The sequence below is a fragment of the Lepisma saccharinum genome, chromosome 5, assembly GCF_977018435.1.
Source record: "Lepisma saccharinum chromosome 5, izLepSacc3.1, whole genome shotgun sequence".
Taxonomy (NCBI): domain Eukaryota; kingdom Metazoa; phylum Arthropoda; class Insecta; order Zygentoma; family Lepismatidae; genus Lepisma; species Lepisma saccharinum.
Genome location: NC_139233.1, coordinates 53,382,402 through 53,399,653, shown reverse-complemented (window position 1 = coordinate 53,399,653; position 17,252 = coordinate 53,382,402). Strand labels below are relative to the sequence as shown.

Genomic DNA, 17,252 nt, shown 5'->3' with positions numbered 1-17,252 from the left:
ATAAAAATCATGATGAATATTCAAGGTGAAAATTTCTCAGTAAATTTCCTAGTGGTGAAAGGATTACGGTGTGAGATTATTTTAGGAGTGTCTTTCCTAGAAAAGTATGATGGGCACATTCATATCAAAGAGAGAAGGCTAAATGTTGAATTGGAAGAGTCGTGTAGACTTGATATTCCTATGGAGACAATGTGTGACGAGTCAACAAAAGAAATGTGTGTTCGAAAACAAGGTCTTGTGGTTAACAAAAGGGATGTTATGTATAAAGAAAGTGAATACGACGGAGATAAACATAGAGAAATAAAGAAAATGAGTATGTGGCGTCCGTTAAAGAAATACAAGATAAAGTGAGCGAATGCATAGAAATCTCGGAAAACGAGAGAAGAGAATTGAGAAATGTACTTGTCAAGCATAGGAATTTATTTAGCCAGCGACCTGGACTTACGAATGTGTATTCATATGAAATAGAGGTCGACACAAATCAGCCCATAGTATCTAGGCAATATGCTATACCGTTAACCAAGAGGAAAGCTGTTGAAGAAGAACTATAGAAATGGCTAGACTGGGATATCATAGAAGATTCAAATAGTATTCACATAAGCCCCATGCACGTAGTGGATAAGCGAAACGGAGGTGTGAGACCTGTTTTGGACCTGAGAGAGCTAAATAAGCATGTATTACTACCACGAAATCAAGTAGAAAAAATCAATGAGCTGTTGCATTCATTTGCGGGAAGTAAGTACTTCACATCTTTTGATTTAACGTTAGGATACTTCCAGGTAGAGATTGAAGAAATATCTAGAAAATACACAGCATTTAGGTATGGGTCCAGGTTATTCCTTACGGACTAAATTCATCGGTGTCGGCGTTTACAACGGCACTAAACAGAATATTTGGTCTAGAAACAAAGTCATGGTTAGCAATATACGTAGATGATATGTATATACATTCAAAGGATTGGATGGATCATATAAGCAAAATAGACTGGGTTTTATGTAAATTGAAAGAAGCAGGACTTACAGTTAAGTTAGAGAAATGTTCTTTTGCAAAGAGGGCATATAGTGTCTGGAGGAAACGTAAGACTTTGCAGCGATAAAAATGAGGCTATAAAATGTTTTCCAAAGCCTACAACCAGGAAGCAATTGCAAAGATTCCTAGGGATATGCAATTGGAGGAGCAAATTTATTAGGAATTTCGCTTCAAAAGCCAAGCCTTTATACGATCTTTTGAGAAAGGATATGAAATGGAAATGGGCACAAGAGGAGGAAACGGCTTTTAATGTACTAAAAGAAGATCTGACATCTAGTCCAGCTATAGGCCAGCCACATTTTGAAAAACTTTTCATCATAGGAACAGACGCATCGAATATAGGTCTAGGGGCCTATCTCTTCCAGAAAACCGAGGATGGAGAAGATGTGGTAATTCAATATGCGAGCCGTGCACTGAAGGCGTTCGAAAGGGCGTATACCATTAGCGAACTGGAATGTTTGGCCATTATATTCGGTATTGAAAAGTTTGCGGTTTACTTGAAAGGAAGAAAATTTAAAATTCTTTGCGACCATAAGAGTCTTATATGGTTAAACTCTGCTAGGCAATGGAATCCTCGCTTGACAAGATGGGCATTACTTCTCCAGGAATACAGTTTTGAAATAGTGGACATTAAAGGAAAGGACAATAAAATTGCAGATGCCTTAAGTAGATCTCCTTTACATATGATGCAGGAACCAGAAGAAGTGTTGAAGTTATCCATAAACGCCATCATGGATGAAGAACTCGGGAACATATCCAGACCAGAATGGATAGAAAGCATGAAGAAAGACGAAGAATTAAGCGGCATCCTAAATGTTTTGAATGGAGATAGAAATGAAAACGAAAAGAAAATGAGAAGAGCGAAGATAGAAGGAAAATATGTAATTAAGGAAGGAATGATTTTTAGAGTAAGCATAGAGAAATCTAATCAAGTGCAACTCTGCGTACCTGGAGCACTAATTAAAAAAGTACTCGCAGAAGTGCTGGACATTTCGGGATCGATAAAACATTGAGACTTGCCCGGAGATTTTTCTTCTGGAAGTGTATGAAGAGAGACGTGGTGGATCATGTAAGAAACTGTATGTTATGTATAAAAACTAAACCTTCAAAATTAAAAATGGAAAGAGAAGAGTTACACGTAACTGCAAAAAATCCTCTAGATATGATATCTATTGATCTGATTGGACCTCTCTCAAGATCGCGAGAATTTACATATATTCTCACATGTGTCGACGTGTGCAGTAAGTTTGTAATATGTTATAACCTCAAGAAGGCTACAGCAAAGGAAATAGTAAAATATTTAGAAGAAGGATTTGTCAAACACTATGGAGTTCCATTAAAAATTCTAACGGATAATGGTACACAATTTGTATCGGAATACTTTAAGGATTACATGAAGTTTAAAGGAATTAAGATGATAAACGTTACTAGGTATCATCCAAGTTCGAATCCGATAGAGAGATATAACGGGGAAATAGTAAGAATTCTAAGAATGGTATGTCATGATAATCATACGAAGTGGTCTACAGCAATTAACAGAGCCATAAGATGGATAAATAACTCTATATCGGAGGAAACAAAGAAGAGTGCAGCTGAATTGTTTCTGGGATATATGGAAGAACCCGGAATCTTCAAGGAATTTGATTGGTCGAGGGAAGTAATATCCAAAGAAGAGACTAAGGAAGTATTACTAGACATATACATTAAGAGAATGAAGAAAATGGACAAGAAAGCAGAGAATGGTACGAAAATAAAATTAAAAAGGGGAGACTTAGTATTTTGCAAAACACACCCAATGAGCAAAGCATCAGAGAAAGCAATCAAGAAATTGTTCTTCGTATATGAAGGTCCATACGAAGTCATGAATTTGTTTCGGAACACAGCGGTAGTAAAGCATACAGAAACAAAGATAGAGAGAAGGGAGAACCTGGAGAATATCCGGAGGTACAACTGCACGGAGGAAGTAAAAAAGAGCTTGGTTAATGAATAATAGAAACAGTAGGAGAAGTCACATAGAACGAGGGAAAAATTTATAAATTTACAAATGAACTTTACAATATATAAATTTTTCATCCTCAAGGAGGGGGATATTGTGTCACGTGCCAGTTTCGATGACACAATGAAAGTTACAAGGAGGAATGGTTTCTTGGAATCGATGATAGATGGCAGCACGCCATATAAAGAAGAGCACAGCTCATTGTACAAACTTGGAGTGGAGAAGAGGGATTATATATATTATAGTAAATTGAGAAATATATAAAAGAAGAGTTCAAATATTATAAAAGAAATAAGTAGAATGTTGTATATAGTAAATTAAAAGAATTAAGAATATGGCCGCATATGAAACGTTTAGGAAAGTTATTAAGTAAGCGAACGAATTCAGAAATCTATCTCTTTATTTTCCTGACGAGGAGAACATCGTCAGTGTTTTGGTTGTTTGTCCCCGGTGGCGCTGTGTAAAATTAGACGCCCCGAAGCACTTTTCGGTTGCGCTCTTTATTAGTCGCACTGGGCCATTGGCAGCCCTTGTTATTAGCGATCCTGGTTATTCCCCTTTGGTCGTCAAATAGGAGGTGGCGCTATTGTCAGTTTAGTCGACCCTACTCTTTCTACAAGTATAGCTTGTATTGTTTGACAAAGAAGCGGGGGGAAAGCGAGCACATAAATAAGATTACGCTTTAAAGGAAGATAATAAATTAAACGAAGAAAACAAGAAGAAGCCTTTTCGATTATCAAAGAAGAAGAAGCCTTTTGATAACAAAAGAAGAAGAAGCCGTTTCCATAATAAAAGAAGAAGCTTTTTCCATATTAAAAGAAGAAGCCTTTTAGAAGAAGAAGAAGCTTTTTCCATATTAAAAGAAGAAGAAGCCTTTTAAAAGAAGAAGAAGCTGTTTCCATAATAAAAGAAGAAGAAGCCTTTTCGATTAAACATATATATATATATATTTTCTCTGTATTTTGTCAAGTTCTCAGAATATAGATCCGCATTTTACTATATCCTCTTGTCTATAAAACGCTTTCTTATTTGGAATTCTCAAACAAAGAACCTATCCCCCTGAGATTAAGATATCTGTAGCCGTGGTAAATAACATTTAAGTACGTACCCCCAAGGGGCGTAGCATCCTGCAATTCACCTTATTTACATACGGCCTCTTTCGTGGTATTCTGCCATGATATCCATGCTTCCACAAAGAACGTCTGACAGTTTGATCGGACATCATCTTGCCAGCAACATTTTCTACTAAGGGTCGTAACTGAGGAACACTTAGTCGGGGGTTTTCTTGCACTCTTTTTAAATTAAAGCGTTCATCACGTTTATTCAACCGTCTCTCTTTTGGTTTTATCGGCACATTCTGTGTTGAACCTTTCTCTCTAAATTTGTTTACTATGTATTGAACTGTGGAGTGCGATTTATTGACTGTTTGTCCAATTTTTCATAATGAATAACCTCTAAAGGCCTAAATTATAATAACATCCTTCAGATCGGAACTAAGTTCCTTCACCTTGCCCATTTTGAACATGCTGATAGATATATGATAGGCCTACAACAATACATACGCCAGCATTCCACTTGACGGGGAGCGCACCTGCATGTTCAAACTTGTTACGAAGTTGCAAACTCCACAAAATTGCCCGAATAGCGGTGGTGCTGTATGCGAGGAAGATTGAAACTCTTGCCTCTACGAATAACAATGTTGCATGAAACAGTGTGTTTTTCTCTTTTCACACAAATTATATGCTCTGTTTATGCACTTTGAACATACATTTTTATTGACATTTGTTGGTGAAACCTTCATGAATATTAATTTCCAGGTACATATGAAAATGATTATATTTACTAGTAGATATGACATTTTTTCCTCGGAAATTCTGTGTGTACGAATAACAATGTTACATACTGTATATCATTTGATGCCTTTTCTTGCAAGAGATGCAATTCTCCTCATTTTGTGGAATATTGTCGTTGTACTGTATGTAGTCAAATAGGTGTTGATTTACTTACAGGGAGCAGATCCTGAAGATGAAAGATGAGAGTAAACAAAGCATAATAGAAACTTTATCTTCCATGCCTTGTGCACTCGAAGCTGGTGATGTTTCTGATTTCTGTTCATTAGCTCAATATTACGCACTTAAAACATCAGTATCATTTAGAAAAGTAAGTATCCAGTATGACTATAAATTCTTACCTCCATGTGTGTAAAATGATAATAAGACTAAGTGAAGTTTTGCGTACTTAATTACAGGGTGTCCCACGAACGGCGCAACTGCAAATTAAGAGTGGCGTTACTTTGTAACCGAAACCTGTACATACATAAGTCATACACCAAATGTTAGCCCTGTCCAAGTAGATATTTTTAAACATAGAAACAACAAACGGGGTGCAGTGTTGCCAAATGTAAGTGAAAGTGTAAATTTATTTTTCCACAAAGCATGGAAAATTGCATGTCAAACATTCGTACGGAAATTTGGACGTCAATTTCCACCTTGGGTAGGTGGACTATTTCGCCATCTATAGTTCAGAGAAGAAAACTGGTCGTTTTCACGTATAGCCAATCCTGAAATGCCTCGTAAAGGCATACCGGTCCAAATGGGTGTTTTAAAAAAATGATGAGGTACAGTGGCAACACTGTTGATGTTGGAAGGCAACAAAAGGTGTGTTTAGTGATGGTCTATGACATGGAAATACTGGAAACAGGAAAAAAAAGAAAATGAAAATTATGGTGAAAAAAGTGTTACTTACCTACTCCTGGCAACCATGCAATGCGCGTAACAGGCAGTGTAGCTTTACAAAAGATTTTGAAAATGACAACCATTTTCCCTGAGGCATTCATCAACACGTTTTATCATTTTGGAAGCAACTTTATGCAAGGTTGATTGGTTTATATTGTTAATGGCTGTGCAAATGTTTATTTTTAGATCATCAAGTGTTCTTGGGTTATTAATGTAAACTGTTTGTTTCAAATAACCCCACAGAAAGAAATCTGGAGACGTCAGATGTGGGGAGCGACTGGGCCATAAGTTTTTGCTTATAATGTGATCGCCAAAAAACTCATTCATTAGACGTGTGACATGTTGCGGAGTCTTGTTGAAACCAACAATCACGTTCATCACGTTCCAACAGAGAAATAAACTGTGTGATAAGGTCACGATAAACTATTCCGTCAACTGTTGTGTTGAAAAAGAATGGACCGATTATTTTTCTCCACGAAATCGCACACCACACACCGATCTTTTGTGGATGAAGTGATTGTTCATGTAAGAAATGGGGATTGTTACTTGACCAGTGTCGAGAATTTTGACTGTTGACATATCCATTTAAGTTGAACCATGCTTCATCCGTGAAAAAAACGTTATCCAAAATATTCACACCATTGTCTCTAATAAAATTTCTAAACCACTGGCAGTATCTTACACGTGCACCTTTGTCTGCTTCCTTCAGTTCTTGCACAGCCTGTACCTTATATGCATGTAGGTGCAATTGTTTTAACGCTCGGTGAGTTGTTGTTTTTGATACACCTGACTGTACAGCAAGTTTACGAACAGGTTTCCTGGGAGATTGTGATATTCTCTGCTCCACATCCTGCAGCACACCTTGTGTCAAAACTGGTGGTTGTCTGTGGTAGGGTTTGTCATTAACTGATCCTGTTTCACGAAATCTGGAAACAAGTCGATATGTCGTCGAATTTTCTGGAACACTGTTATTCGGATATTTCTCGCGAAACACAGTTTTTACACTAGCGTACGATTTTGAACAAAAATAATGTTCCACAATGAACACCCTCTCTTCCAAAGAGTACTTCATTTCACAGAACAATTCTAATCTTCCCCTACGAACAATGCAAAATGCACGGCTCAAACAGTTCTGAGTACACAACTAACTGATTCTTTTGTTCTCGTTCGGTGGGCGCTCTTATCGCTTTGCAAGGTTGCCAGGAGTAGGTAAGTAACACTTTTTTCACCATAATTTTCATTTTCTTTTTTTCCTGTTTCCAGTATTTCCATGTCATAGACCATCACTAAACACACCTTTTGTTGCCTTCAAACATCAACAGTGTTGCCACTGTACCTCATCATTTTTTTAAAACACCCATTTGGACCGGTACGCCTTTACGAGGCATTTCAGGATTGGCTATACGCGAAAACGATCGGTTTTCTTCTCTGAACTATAGATGGCGAAATAGTCCACCTACCCAAGGTGGAAATTGACGTCCAAATTTCCGTACGAATGTTTGACATGCAATTTTCCATGCTTTGTGGAAAAATAAATTTACACTTTCACTTACATTTGGCAACACTGCATGAACAACACTGCACCCCGTTTGTTGTTTCTATGTTCAAAAATATCTACTTGGACAGGGCTAACATTTGGTGTATGACTTATGTATGTACAGGTTTCGGTTACAAAGTAACGCCACTCTTAATTTCCAGTTGCTCCGTTCGTGGGACACCCTGTAGTAGACCTCAAAATTAAGGCAAATGGCTAGTTTATTTCCATTGTTAACTACAAGTGATGTTAATACCTTTGTTTCATATAACATTTATTTTGGCATTTAGCACCTTATTTTACTATTTTTGTGCATAAAATTGTTTATTTAGTGTATTTTAAAATCATCCCTAAAACATAGCTATGATAACACTGGGGAACAAAATTGAACTTTTTTTTTTGGCACACAAAGGAAAATAGCTGATCGTAATAGAACGTTTTGCACTGAATTCAAATATGTAAGTAGTTTTTCTCCATCACCCACAGTTTTTTTTGTGATGCCCGGGTTAAGTGTGAAATATTTCTGTGTGTCTTTACATACATGGCACTATACAAGTTAACTAAAATGTGAGAGTTGTTGATTTCCTTCTGTGCTTTGCATCTGGAACATCCCTCTTCATCATCCAAGAATAATCAGCAAGCATTTTTACACTCCACTGTCCCTGGTAGCTCTTTTCCATGACAGATTTCTCGGTGGAAATGCTCCCAGTGTTTGTCACTGACGGCACCAAGATTGTAGGAGAAGAAATCCAGGTGAGGGTCCAAGAAATGTATTTTCAGGGACATATTACACCCCTTGTCTTTGCATTACTGTAACAGTTCAACAACAATCGGAGTTTTATGGATTTTAGTTTGGAGCTTTACGATTTCCTTAAGTATTTATACACAGCGCTTTTAAATTAACCCCATGCTGATCTTTCAAACTTGGCTTAAAAGACCTTCAAATTTCTTATCAAAGATCTAATTTGGGAGCACACAAAAATTCTTTCCTTGATTTTAGTGTCCTAATACGAGGATAATTTTCCTTCAAATAATGAAGCCCTGCACCATTTTTTGTCCATCGTCTTAACGAAGTTTTTGAAAAGCTCTAACTTGAATGAAGTGAAGGAAGAAGAATCATATATGACTTGACTAGTGAGGGATATACATATCTTCTTCTGTTCAAGCGTATGTGATTCGTGCTTTGGTCATTCTTGATGTAGTTATTATTCTTGTCCCTTCTGTTCCATTTGCACAAGAAACAGAAACATTTAGTATTGCCGAGCTGCAAACCCTTTAACAACGCAGTTTCTTTTAAATTGAAAAGTTCTACCTGTTTCCCAATTTCAAATCCTGAACAAGGTTGTTTAATTCACCTTGTGTCAACAGATGTGGTTCACAGGAAGAGGCTTTGAAAGTAGAATGATCTTGCTCCTTGTTTTGAACTTTGATAGCTGCCTCATGTTCCCATTCATCTTCTACAGATTACATGTAGGATTGATGTGGTACAGGCAAGTCTTCAGTGTGAGGTACTGTCCTCATAGCAGATGACAAATTTGGGTACTTTACTGTGTATTTGTATTTATTAGTCATTCCTCTTTTCTTTGTAATACAGAAATGATGAATGATCTCGTGGTTCAAGCCATACCATTCCATTTCCATTGAAGTCGCATCAAATCCAGGTTGCCCCCCCCCCCCCCCCTCAATGTGATTCATCCCTTCCCCGAAATAAAATCCTGCGTGCGTAATTGTGCTTTTTAAAAGGTTAAATTGTTTGTGCTCACCTTCTGTTCAAAATCATTTAAAATATTGTATTATCGCAAAAAAATACCTAAAATTCCGAAAATTGAATACTTAAAAAATGTCATTGCACATAAACTGTGGGTGATAGTACATATTTGAATTCAGCGTAAAATTTTACTTTAGAAACACAATATACATTTCATGTGCCAAAAACTGTGTTCAAACTATCTTTCAAATACATATTTGGTACATTATCAATTTTTTTTCTCGTGTTTTTTTTATGGTGGTACATTACATATCCCACATCAAACTATTTGTTTATAAGTATACTTAAAGCATATTTTCTTTTATCTTGTTTGGTGTGCGTATCTACCGAAGTGTCATATTCAGGGGGAGACAAAACAGAATAATTGAGGCACCAGCCCCTTTTCTCAGGAGCCAGAGTGGGAGGGGAGGCAAATATGGTCTAACAAAGCCATGAATCCTACTAAAATAGCAGATTTTATGTGACCTTCTGATCTTAAAAATGGCTCTACTGGTACCAGCATAAATAACTACAGTGGAACCTCAATTTTCTCAGGGGACCATTGTGAAAGAACTTGAAATGCAGGAAAATTAGTTGGACCATGAAGATTGAATATACACTACAGTCCCGTTTAACCAAATGTCGATTAACCGAATTTCCGAGTTAACCAAATCGCTAAAAGAAAGCCGTTACTCGTGCGCGACCGTGTTTTACGCGGGAGTTCTTGAGTTATTATTGTAAGCTTTTTGTTTATGCCTACATGCTGAAATACATATGTACTGTATATCAAAATACTGTACGTAATAAAATATACGTGCTGTACGTATATCAAAAAACCTTTATTCCGGTTGAACCGAATTTTCGTTCAACCGAAGCACCATCGGTCCCATCAAATTCGGTTAAACGAGACTATAGTGTATAATGCAGAAAAATGTAAAAACCAGGGTTCCACAGTATACAATACATTCTAATATATGGCCGACTCTACCATATCACTGCAGATTTTAAAATTATTATAAAAAATATGAATGTTCACTCTACAGAAGTCTTATTTGGACATCAACAGTTGTTTGGTCTAAGCTCTTCTTCTTCCTATAAAACCATGCAGTGTTGCCACTACAAATTCCAAGTCAACCTCATTTTGTCAGGAGACTAGGCTATCAATAAATTCCCTTGTAATGATCAATCGATTCTACTGCATTTAAATCTTAATCTGTTTGATTTTGTGTTTGGTGTGCAAAGTTGAATGTCTAATACTTTCATATTACTATGTTAAAAGTCTTAAAATCACTCTGGAAAGTTTAAGGAATTTAATTTTGCAAGATGAATGGGAATCCTGATTGTGTATTGCCTCTTGTATTTAGGGGTCATAGTCGTCCTACTTTTAAGTTCATTTTTATATTTTTAGCATTTATTGCATCAAATATTAGTATTTTAGATATGAACAACCCTATGTTGTAACTAGATATTAGAGTTGCATTTGAGCAAATTGAAAAATTTCCTCGGATGGGTCATGCCATAAAGAGGGAGAAATGCAAACACAAATTTCATCATGATGGTTGCTGGTTCCAAGAAATGGAGGTGAAGTGGGGTTACTGGCACCATAAATCAACCATTGTCGTGTAGCAATATACATGCAAATTAAACTTAATTTTTGAAAATATTCAGTGATTTTACTTAACCTTGAATTCTGAATTATTATTAAACAAAACACACCTGAGTACATCATGAGGTTGTTAGCCTATTTTTCTCCTGTAGAAAAGATACCTGTTTTATTTCAGATGAACATAATGGATGCATAAACACTTTGTTTTCCTTCTTTCAGGAGCTGGCAGATAGTGTGTTTGAAATAAGCAGAAGTGCCAGCAGCAAAGTGAGTGATACATTGAGCATTTCACAGGCCTTGTGTCTTCCTGTTTTGGCTGAAGAGCTGATTGAAAATGCAGAATCAAGTGAAAGTTTGAATAATGTTGAATCTGTTAGGTTTTTCCTGGTGGATTGTAGGCCTGCAGAACAATACAATGCTGGCCACTTGCCAACAGCATTTCATTTGGATTGCAACTTGGTAAGTACTATATAAGTGCTTACTATATACTTGGTAAGTATATAGTAAGCACTTCGTATTGGCAGAAGTTTTATATTGGCCCATCTCTAAGCATCGCACATAAGAAAATTCTGATTTTTTACATTTCTTTTTCTTACTTGATGACAAATTTCAGATTTGATGAATTGTATCTTAATTGACAAGTGTTGTATCATATAGTGTTTGTGTCAAAGAAATAGAAGAAGATAGTGCTACCTGCTACAGTTGTTTCCAAAATTATTGCTATTTTGTTGATGATGCCATGGAAATATTTTCGCATACCGCAAGTATGAGAGATTTCTAGCATATGGGTAATTTCATGTCAAATCAACCAGTGCATAAACCTTTGATGTCATGGATTTGGCTAAATTTTGGTATACATGTTTCTTATCATCTGAAATAGATTTTTTTTTTTTTTTCATGTTGCTGGTTAGTGAGTTATTCAAATTTGAAAATTGACAAAATTGCCCAAAAACTGCTCACCGCGGAAACTTTAAATACAATTTGCAAGATACTTCGTTTCAACTACAGGGCTGGGCTTGGTTTCATTTTAAAGCTTATGAAGAGGGCTCTCATTTGATATACAACATGCTTGGTTTTTTGTTACAAACAAATTTTGAAAGTTGTTTCAAAATTTTATTTTACAATTTCAAAAAAATGAAATTTTCAAAAATTTTACACATATTGGTACATATCTACTGAAAGTTCAGTGAAAATTTCAAGGTGCTATCTGTTATCATGAGTGAGAGACAGTTAAAGCTCAAGTGTGAGTCATCCCTTTCCTGCAGTAACTTGTTTATTCCTGCTCTCCTATGCTTCTTTGCCCAACTGGATCAGTTGTGGTGTACCTGTCAGTGTGTTTACATCTCAGTTAACTTCTGTGCTGGGAATTGTTTGAAACTTGCTTTATTAGTGTCTTCATTTTTTTTAAAAAAAAATCTTGATATGGATGACAAGAAGTGGTCCATTTACTGTTGTAATCCTTTGAAGAAACAGGATGCTGGTGTAGTGAAGATCTGAGGAATGTGGCAACTTGGATGATTTCTTTAAATTACGGAATTTTAAGAAAACATGAAAATTTGCACTTTGTGTAGACTGCAGTTAGGGAAGGAAAAGAAAATCCTTCAGGGCCAGATGATAATGCTGGTTCTAGGTGCAGTAACCAAGATTCAGAATATATGGATGTTGATACAGGGTTCAGCTACTTGAATGCCTCTTTGATCTCTCTTGGGGAGTCTCCAGTGAGTAAGAAGAAACTGAAGAGTTCGAAAAGGTATTGCAGAGAAATAAAGAAAATAAGAAATACGTATACCCAATCCCTTTTAATGTAGAAGGTGATAAAGATGATGAAGAATGCCACTGTAGGAATTCAGAATCAGGAATCTTTTAGGAACTTGGAGATTTAAAACTGCAAATAAAAGTGAAAGGTACATGATTGTGTCTATTTTGCCCAAAAATTGGTCATGTGGAATGATGTTAGTAATTACTAAACCTCACATTTTAGGTTTTTAACCTATTTTTTTCCTTTGCAGGTAAATGAAGTAAAAAAAAAATTACATCAGCATTTCATTACAAAACTCAAGAACTGATGAAGTTTTATAGTGCCTAAAATAACCTATTCTGATTGTTAGAACCTATTTTAGATTTTTGCCCCTAAATCAAACATTTTTTTAGGTTTTTTAAGGTTTTGCATTATTTTTACATCACACCGAGGTATTTGTTCTGTTTGGTAATGAAAAAATTGAATGACTAACTTGTTTGAAACATACTCTCTGTCGATTTCCCTCCCTCTAAGTCCATAATGTCTTTTGAAGCTCTAAACAAAACAAAATGTCGGGTGCTACTGTTGCCTACACAGACCAAAGTGCAAACTTCTGATCCACTTAGTTTTGGTGCTTTCCAGCATTCAAATTTGTACCATTGACTAAGCAACTGTTTAAAGATCATTTTCAGCATATAAGATGATCCTCGCAGATAAAAGGCTGGGGTTTGTCTGAGAATAATATGAAAAATATTGTTATGTATTGTGCAAGAAATTATACATAATTCATTTATCATGTCGGTAAGTAACGTTTGCTAACAGTACAAGTATTAGGATTACAATAACACTGAGGAACAAATTAAAACTTTTTGTTTTGCCACTTCATGAAAATAGGTGATCTTTAATAAATCGTGTGCGCTGATTTCAAAAATCATAACAAAAATGCTGTATCACGTACCATTTCTGGCAGAAACCATTTTGAAAAATTTTCACTGCACATTAAAAGAAGGGTAAAATATAGCATATTGCTCCAAACCTTAATGTGAATTTTAGTAATACATTGGGTTCATAGAATACCAAATATGATTGTAAATGATGTAGTTATGACATGCACTCAAATTTGCAGTTGCAGTAAAATAGTAATCATTAAAGAAAACAGTAAAAGTAATGCAGCTTCAAAACGTATTTCTGTATGATTTCCGCTTGTAGCAGGCGTGTTGAACATCTGAGACTGTGTTCCAGCAGTAATCTGGTAGTAAACTGGGAGACCATCTGCCTTTATAACGTTTTTCCATTTCTGCGATTTGTTGGTGAAAGAGTTCGACCTGCTCGTCACTCACTGCACCCCAGATTAGAGGGGGAAAAGTGTAAATGGGAACATAGAAAGTGTATCTTGAGAGACATATTGCACCTCATTTTTTGTATGTTGCCAGAATACGTTCTACAAGTTCAGAGTAATTGTGAGCCCTGTGGTTGCTAAGGAAATTGCGACACACACCCTTGAACGCACCCAATGCTGCTTTCTCACATTCACTTCACAGTTTTTCAAAATTGGGATCGTTCATTACCTCCCGGATTTGAGGGCCAACAAATATGCCATCTTTATTTTAGCATCGCTTACACCAGGAAATTTGCTTCGTAAGTACTCAAACCCTTTCTGTCTTTGTTCATGGCCTTCACAAAGGTCTTCATTAACCCCAAGTTGATGTGTAGTGGGGGGGAGTAACACATTGTTGGCGTCGATAAGAGGTTTGTGAGAGACACTTTTTCCTCCAGGTGTGCAACACTTTCTGGGAGGCCAGTGTTTAGTTTTGTAATGCATGTCCTTTCCTCTGCTGTCCCATAGGCGGAGGAAACAACAGAATTTCGTGAAACCTGATTGCATCCCCAAAATAATTCCCAGTAGCTTCAGATCAGCACAGATTTTCCGCTGGTGTTTGTCGTAGCTAACACTTGTCAGAATCAAAGCAATGTTTTCATGGTTCCTTCAATTCACTAGCATGAGCAACTGGCACTGAAGGTTTCTCATTTCCATTATGCAGAAGGACCGCCTTCAAGCTAGTTTTTGACGCATCGATGAACAACCTCCATTCGCCTGATTTATAGTTTTCTCCTAACTCCTGCATTAATCCAGTGACATTGTTGCAGTATACCAGGGACCCATTCATATCAAAAAAGGAAGAAAATATTAGTTGACGTTTTCTGAATGTAATACTTGTCCCTGGTTCCAGCAGGTTCCACCCTTGCAGTCTTGAACCCAGCAGTTCCGCTTCTATGTAAGTTTCAAATCACGTATTAAATCATTTAATTCTGGCTGGGTGATAAGATGCGGTGTCTTCCGTGACTCTTGAAAGTCAGGATCATGTCCGAGAGAAGATATCGGTTCATGTGAGGAAGTTTGTTTCCTCTTCCAAAGACCATTCCAATGGTGGCTTTTGAACAGGTAATGTCTTATCATGTTGCACTGGTCTTATCGCAGAATGTAAATTTGGATACTGTAGGATTTTTTGTATTTTCTTGAAAATCCCGTTACATTAGTTAAACAGAAGTAAGAATCAGTAACGTGATCTTGAGGTTCGCGCCATACCATGGGAACAATGAAGGGAATGGATAAATGGGTACCATGTACCCAACCTCGTAAATATCACGAGCATCTACTGCAACAGACATGAAGCGCCCACCCTTTATCTTACATCCGAAATATAGCTAGTAAGCTTTCTTCACTATTGGTGTAATTGAGTTTCGTTGGGATTTTGTCGTGAACTCGCTGCACACATAGTAAAACAGATTGGGTGAATTTACACAGTTAAGAGGTATCACTGCACTATTTTCAAATAATACACAAAACAATCTCGATGAAGCACACAACTTACATTTCCAGCGAACAGAACGCAACTGATAAAGACACAGTAGAATAAGTCACCTTGCCTCTTTAACAAAGACTTTTCTTTACTCGTATCATAATATCGGGTAACAAAATAAAAAAACAATTTTTGCCCTTTTGTTGTCGTTACAATGCTTTCTTCATATTACGCAGGAAAAACAGCCAAACGTGATCTCTTGAAGAATCCTTGTATATCTTATGGCGAAAAAAAGCTTTGTCACATTTACTTCAATTTCGTGTTTTTTTAAAAACTAGATGTGGTGGAGAAAAAAGAACATCATTTTCGTGTTCAGCAAGTCTAAAAACATGGAAATAGGTTGTTTTCCGGTCGCGGCAAATTTCATTGTTCCTCAGTGTAATTAGTGGATCATTTTGAAGAGGATGCATAGAAATGAAAATTTGGTTAATAATAATAATAACAATCCGTGACAAGACACACCTGGAAGGGCCTTGGCCTATCTCCCGACTGCCAGTCTCCCTCCCATAATCCTACCTAGAGGTGTGGAGATGGGGTGATGTCGAGTCAGGACGTGTGGAGATGGGATGATGTGGGGTCAGCACATCAAACTCGCAGTCGTTATAGGAGATTTCCTGGACCGGATTATGCTACTCACTCATAGCTCCCCAATTTCCTCACGATGGTGGGTGACCACCGGTCCTATACACAGGCAGACTCGAACCCATGCCGTCCCACAGTCGGAATCCAAAGCATAGTGTTAGAAAATTTGTATTTTTCATGGTTACATATATGTTATTAAAATTTCTCATGGTTCCTTTGAAATTTTGTTTTTAACAATTTTACCTAATTAGTATTTTTCAGGATCTTTGAACATTTTAAGTTTTTTGGAACCTACTTCAGGCTTTTATTAGTCTAATTTAATATTTTTAGAACCTATTTTAGGAACCTAAAAATACATTTTTTTGTTCCTAAAAATCCAAGGTCTAGTAATTACATAGCAAGGAAAGCAAAAAGAAGTTGTCGAAGAGAAGGGAATTTTATCCTCACCTGACTCCAGACCTGGAAAAACTTTAGCAGGCAAATGCCTGGCAAGAAAGACTATTTTTCCATGAGGGACACAGATGGTAAACGTATCCACATTCAAAAAAGATTGATTCTGGGAAATCTGAGAGAAATATTCAGACTTTTTAAATCTAAATACCCGCTACTTAAGATTGGGTTTTTAAAATTTGTAGAATTGAGACCAGAGAGTTGCATAATAGCAGGTGCCAGTGGTACCCGCACTGTATGTGTTTGTACCACTTATCAAAATGTTAAACTAATGATAGCTGGAGTGATGAAGTTGGTATGTATGCTTCTGTATTTATAATGTGGTTAGGTATGTAAAATTTGTTAACTTAAATCATCGTATGGTCTTGAAAGGAATTCACTTTTCATATGATACCAAAGAGATACCACCTTGAAATTTTGACTCAACCTTCAGTAGATGTGTACCAATATGTGTAAAATTTTTGGAAATTGTAAAATAAAATTTTGAAACAACTTTCAAAATTTGTTTTCCGCAAAAAATCAAGCATGTTGTATATTAAATGAAAGCCCTCTTCATAAGCTTTAAAATGAGACCATGTGCAGCCCTGTGGTTGGAACAGGTCTCTTGCAAATTGTATTTCAAGTTTCAGCAGTGAGCAGTTTTTGGGCAATTTTGTCAATTTTCTAAATTCAATAACTCAAAAAACCGGCAACATGAAAAATTTAAAAACAAAAGAAATTCTATATTTCAGATGATAAGAAATGTGTATACCAAAAATTAGTCAAATCCATGACATCAAATTCTAAAATTTATTTTTACTTGGTTGATTTGACATGAAATTACCCGTATTCCACATAGGTCCTATGTTTCTGCACATCAGTAGTGTTTATCTAGAAAAACCAGAGTACTGGGTTATATTAGTGTTATATCAATATGAGCAGTTTTCATTGGCACATCGCTAATTCTTACATATTCATTTTTTACTTTTTTATTA

General features: G+C 36.4%; 1 protein-coding gene across 1 annotated transcript in view; it reads left to right on the top strand.

Moving 5' to 3' along the window:
• The window catches only part of TBC1D23 (TBC1 domain family member 23), a 70,916-nt gene that overhangs the window by 40,592 nt on the left and 13,072 nt on the right, over nt 1-17,252 (top strand). The window contains exons 6-7 of the mRNA XM_083122565.1: nt 5,035-5,185; nt 10,867-11,106. Coding sequence (XP_082978691.1) covers nt 5,035-5,185; nt 10,867-11,106 — 391 coding nt within the window. The remainder of the gene's footprint in view (nt 1-5,034; nt 5,186-10,866; nt 11,107-17,252) is intronic.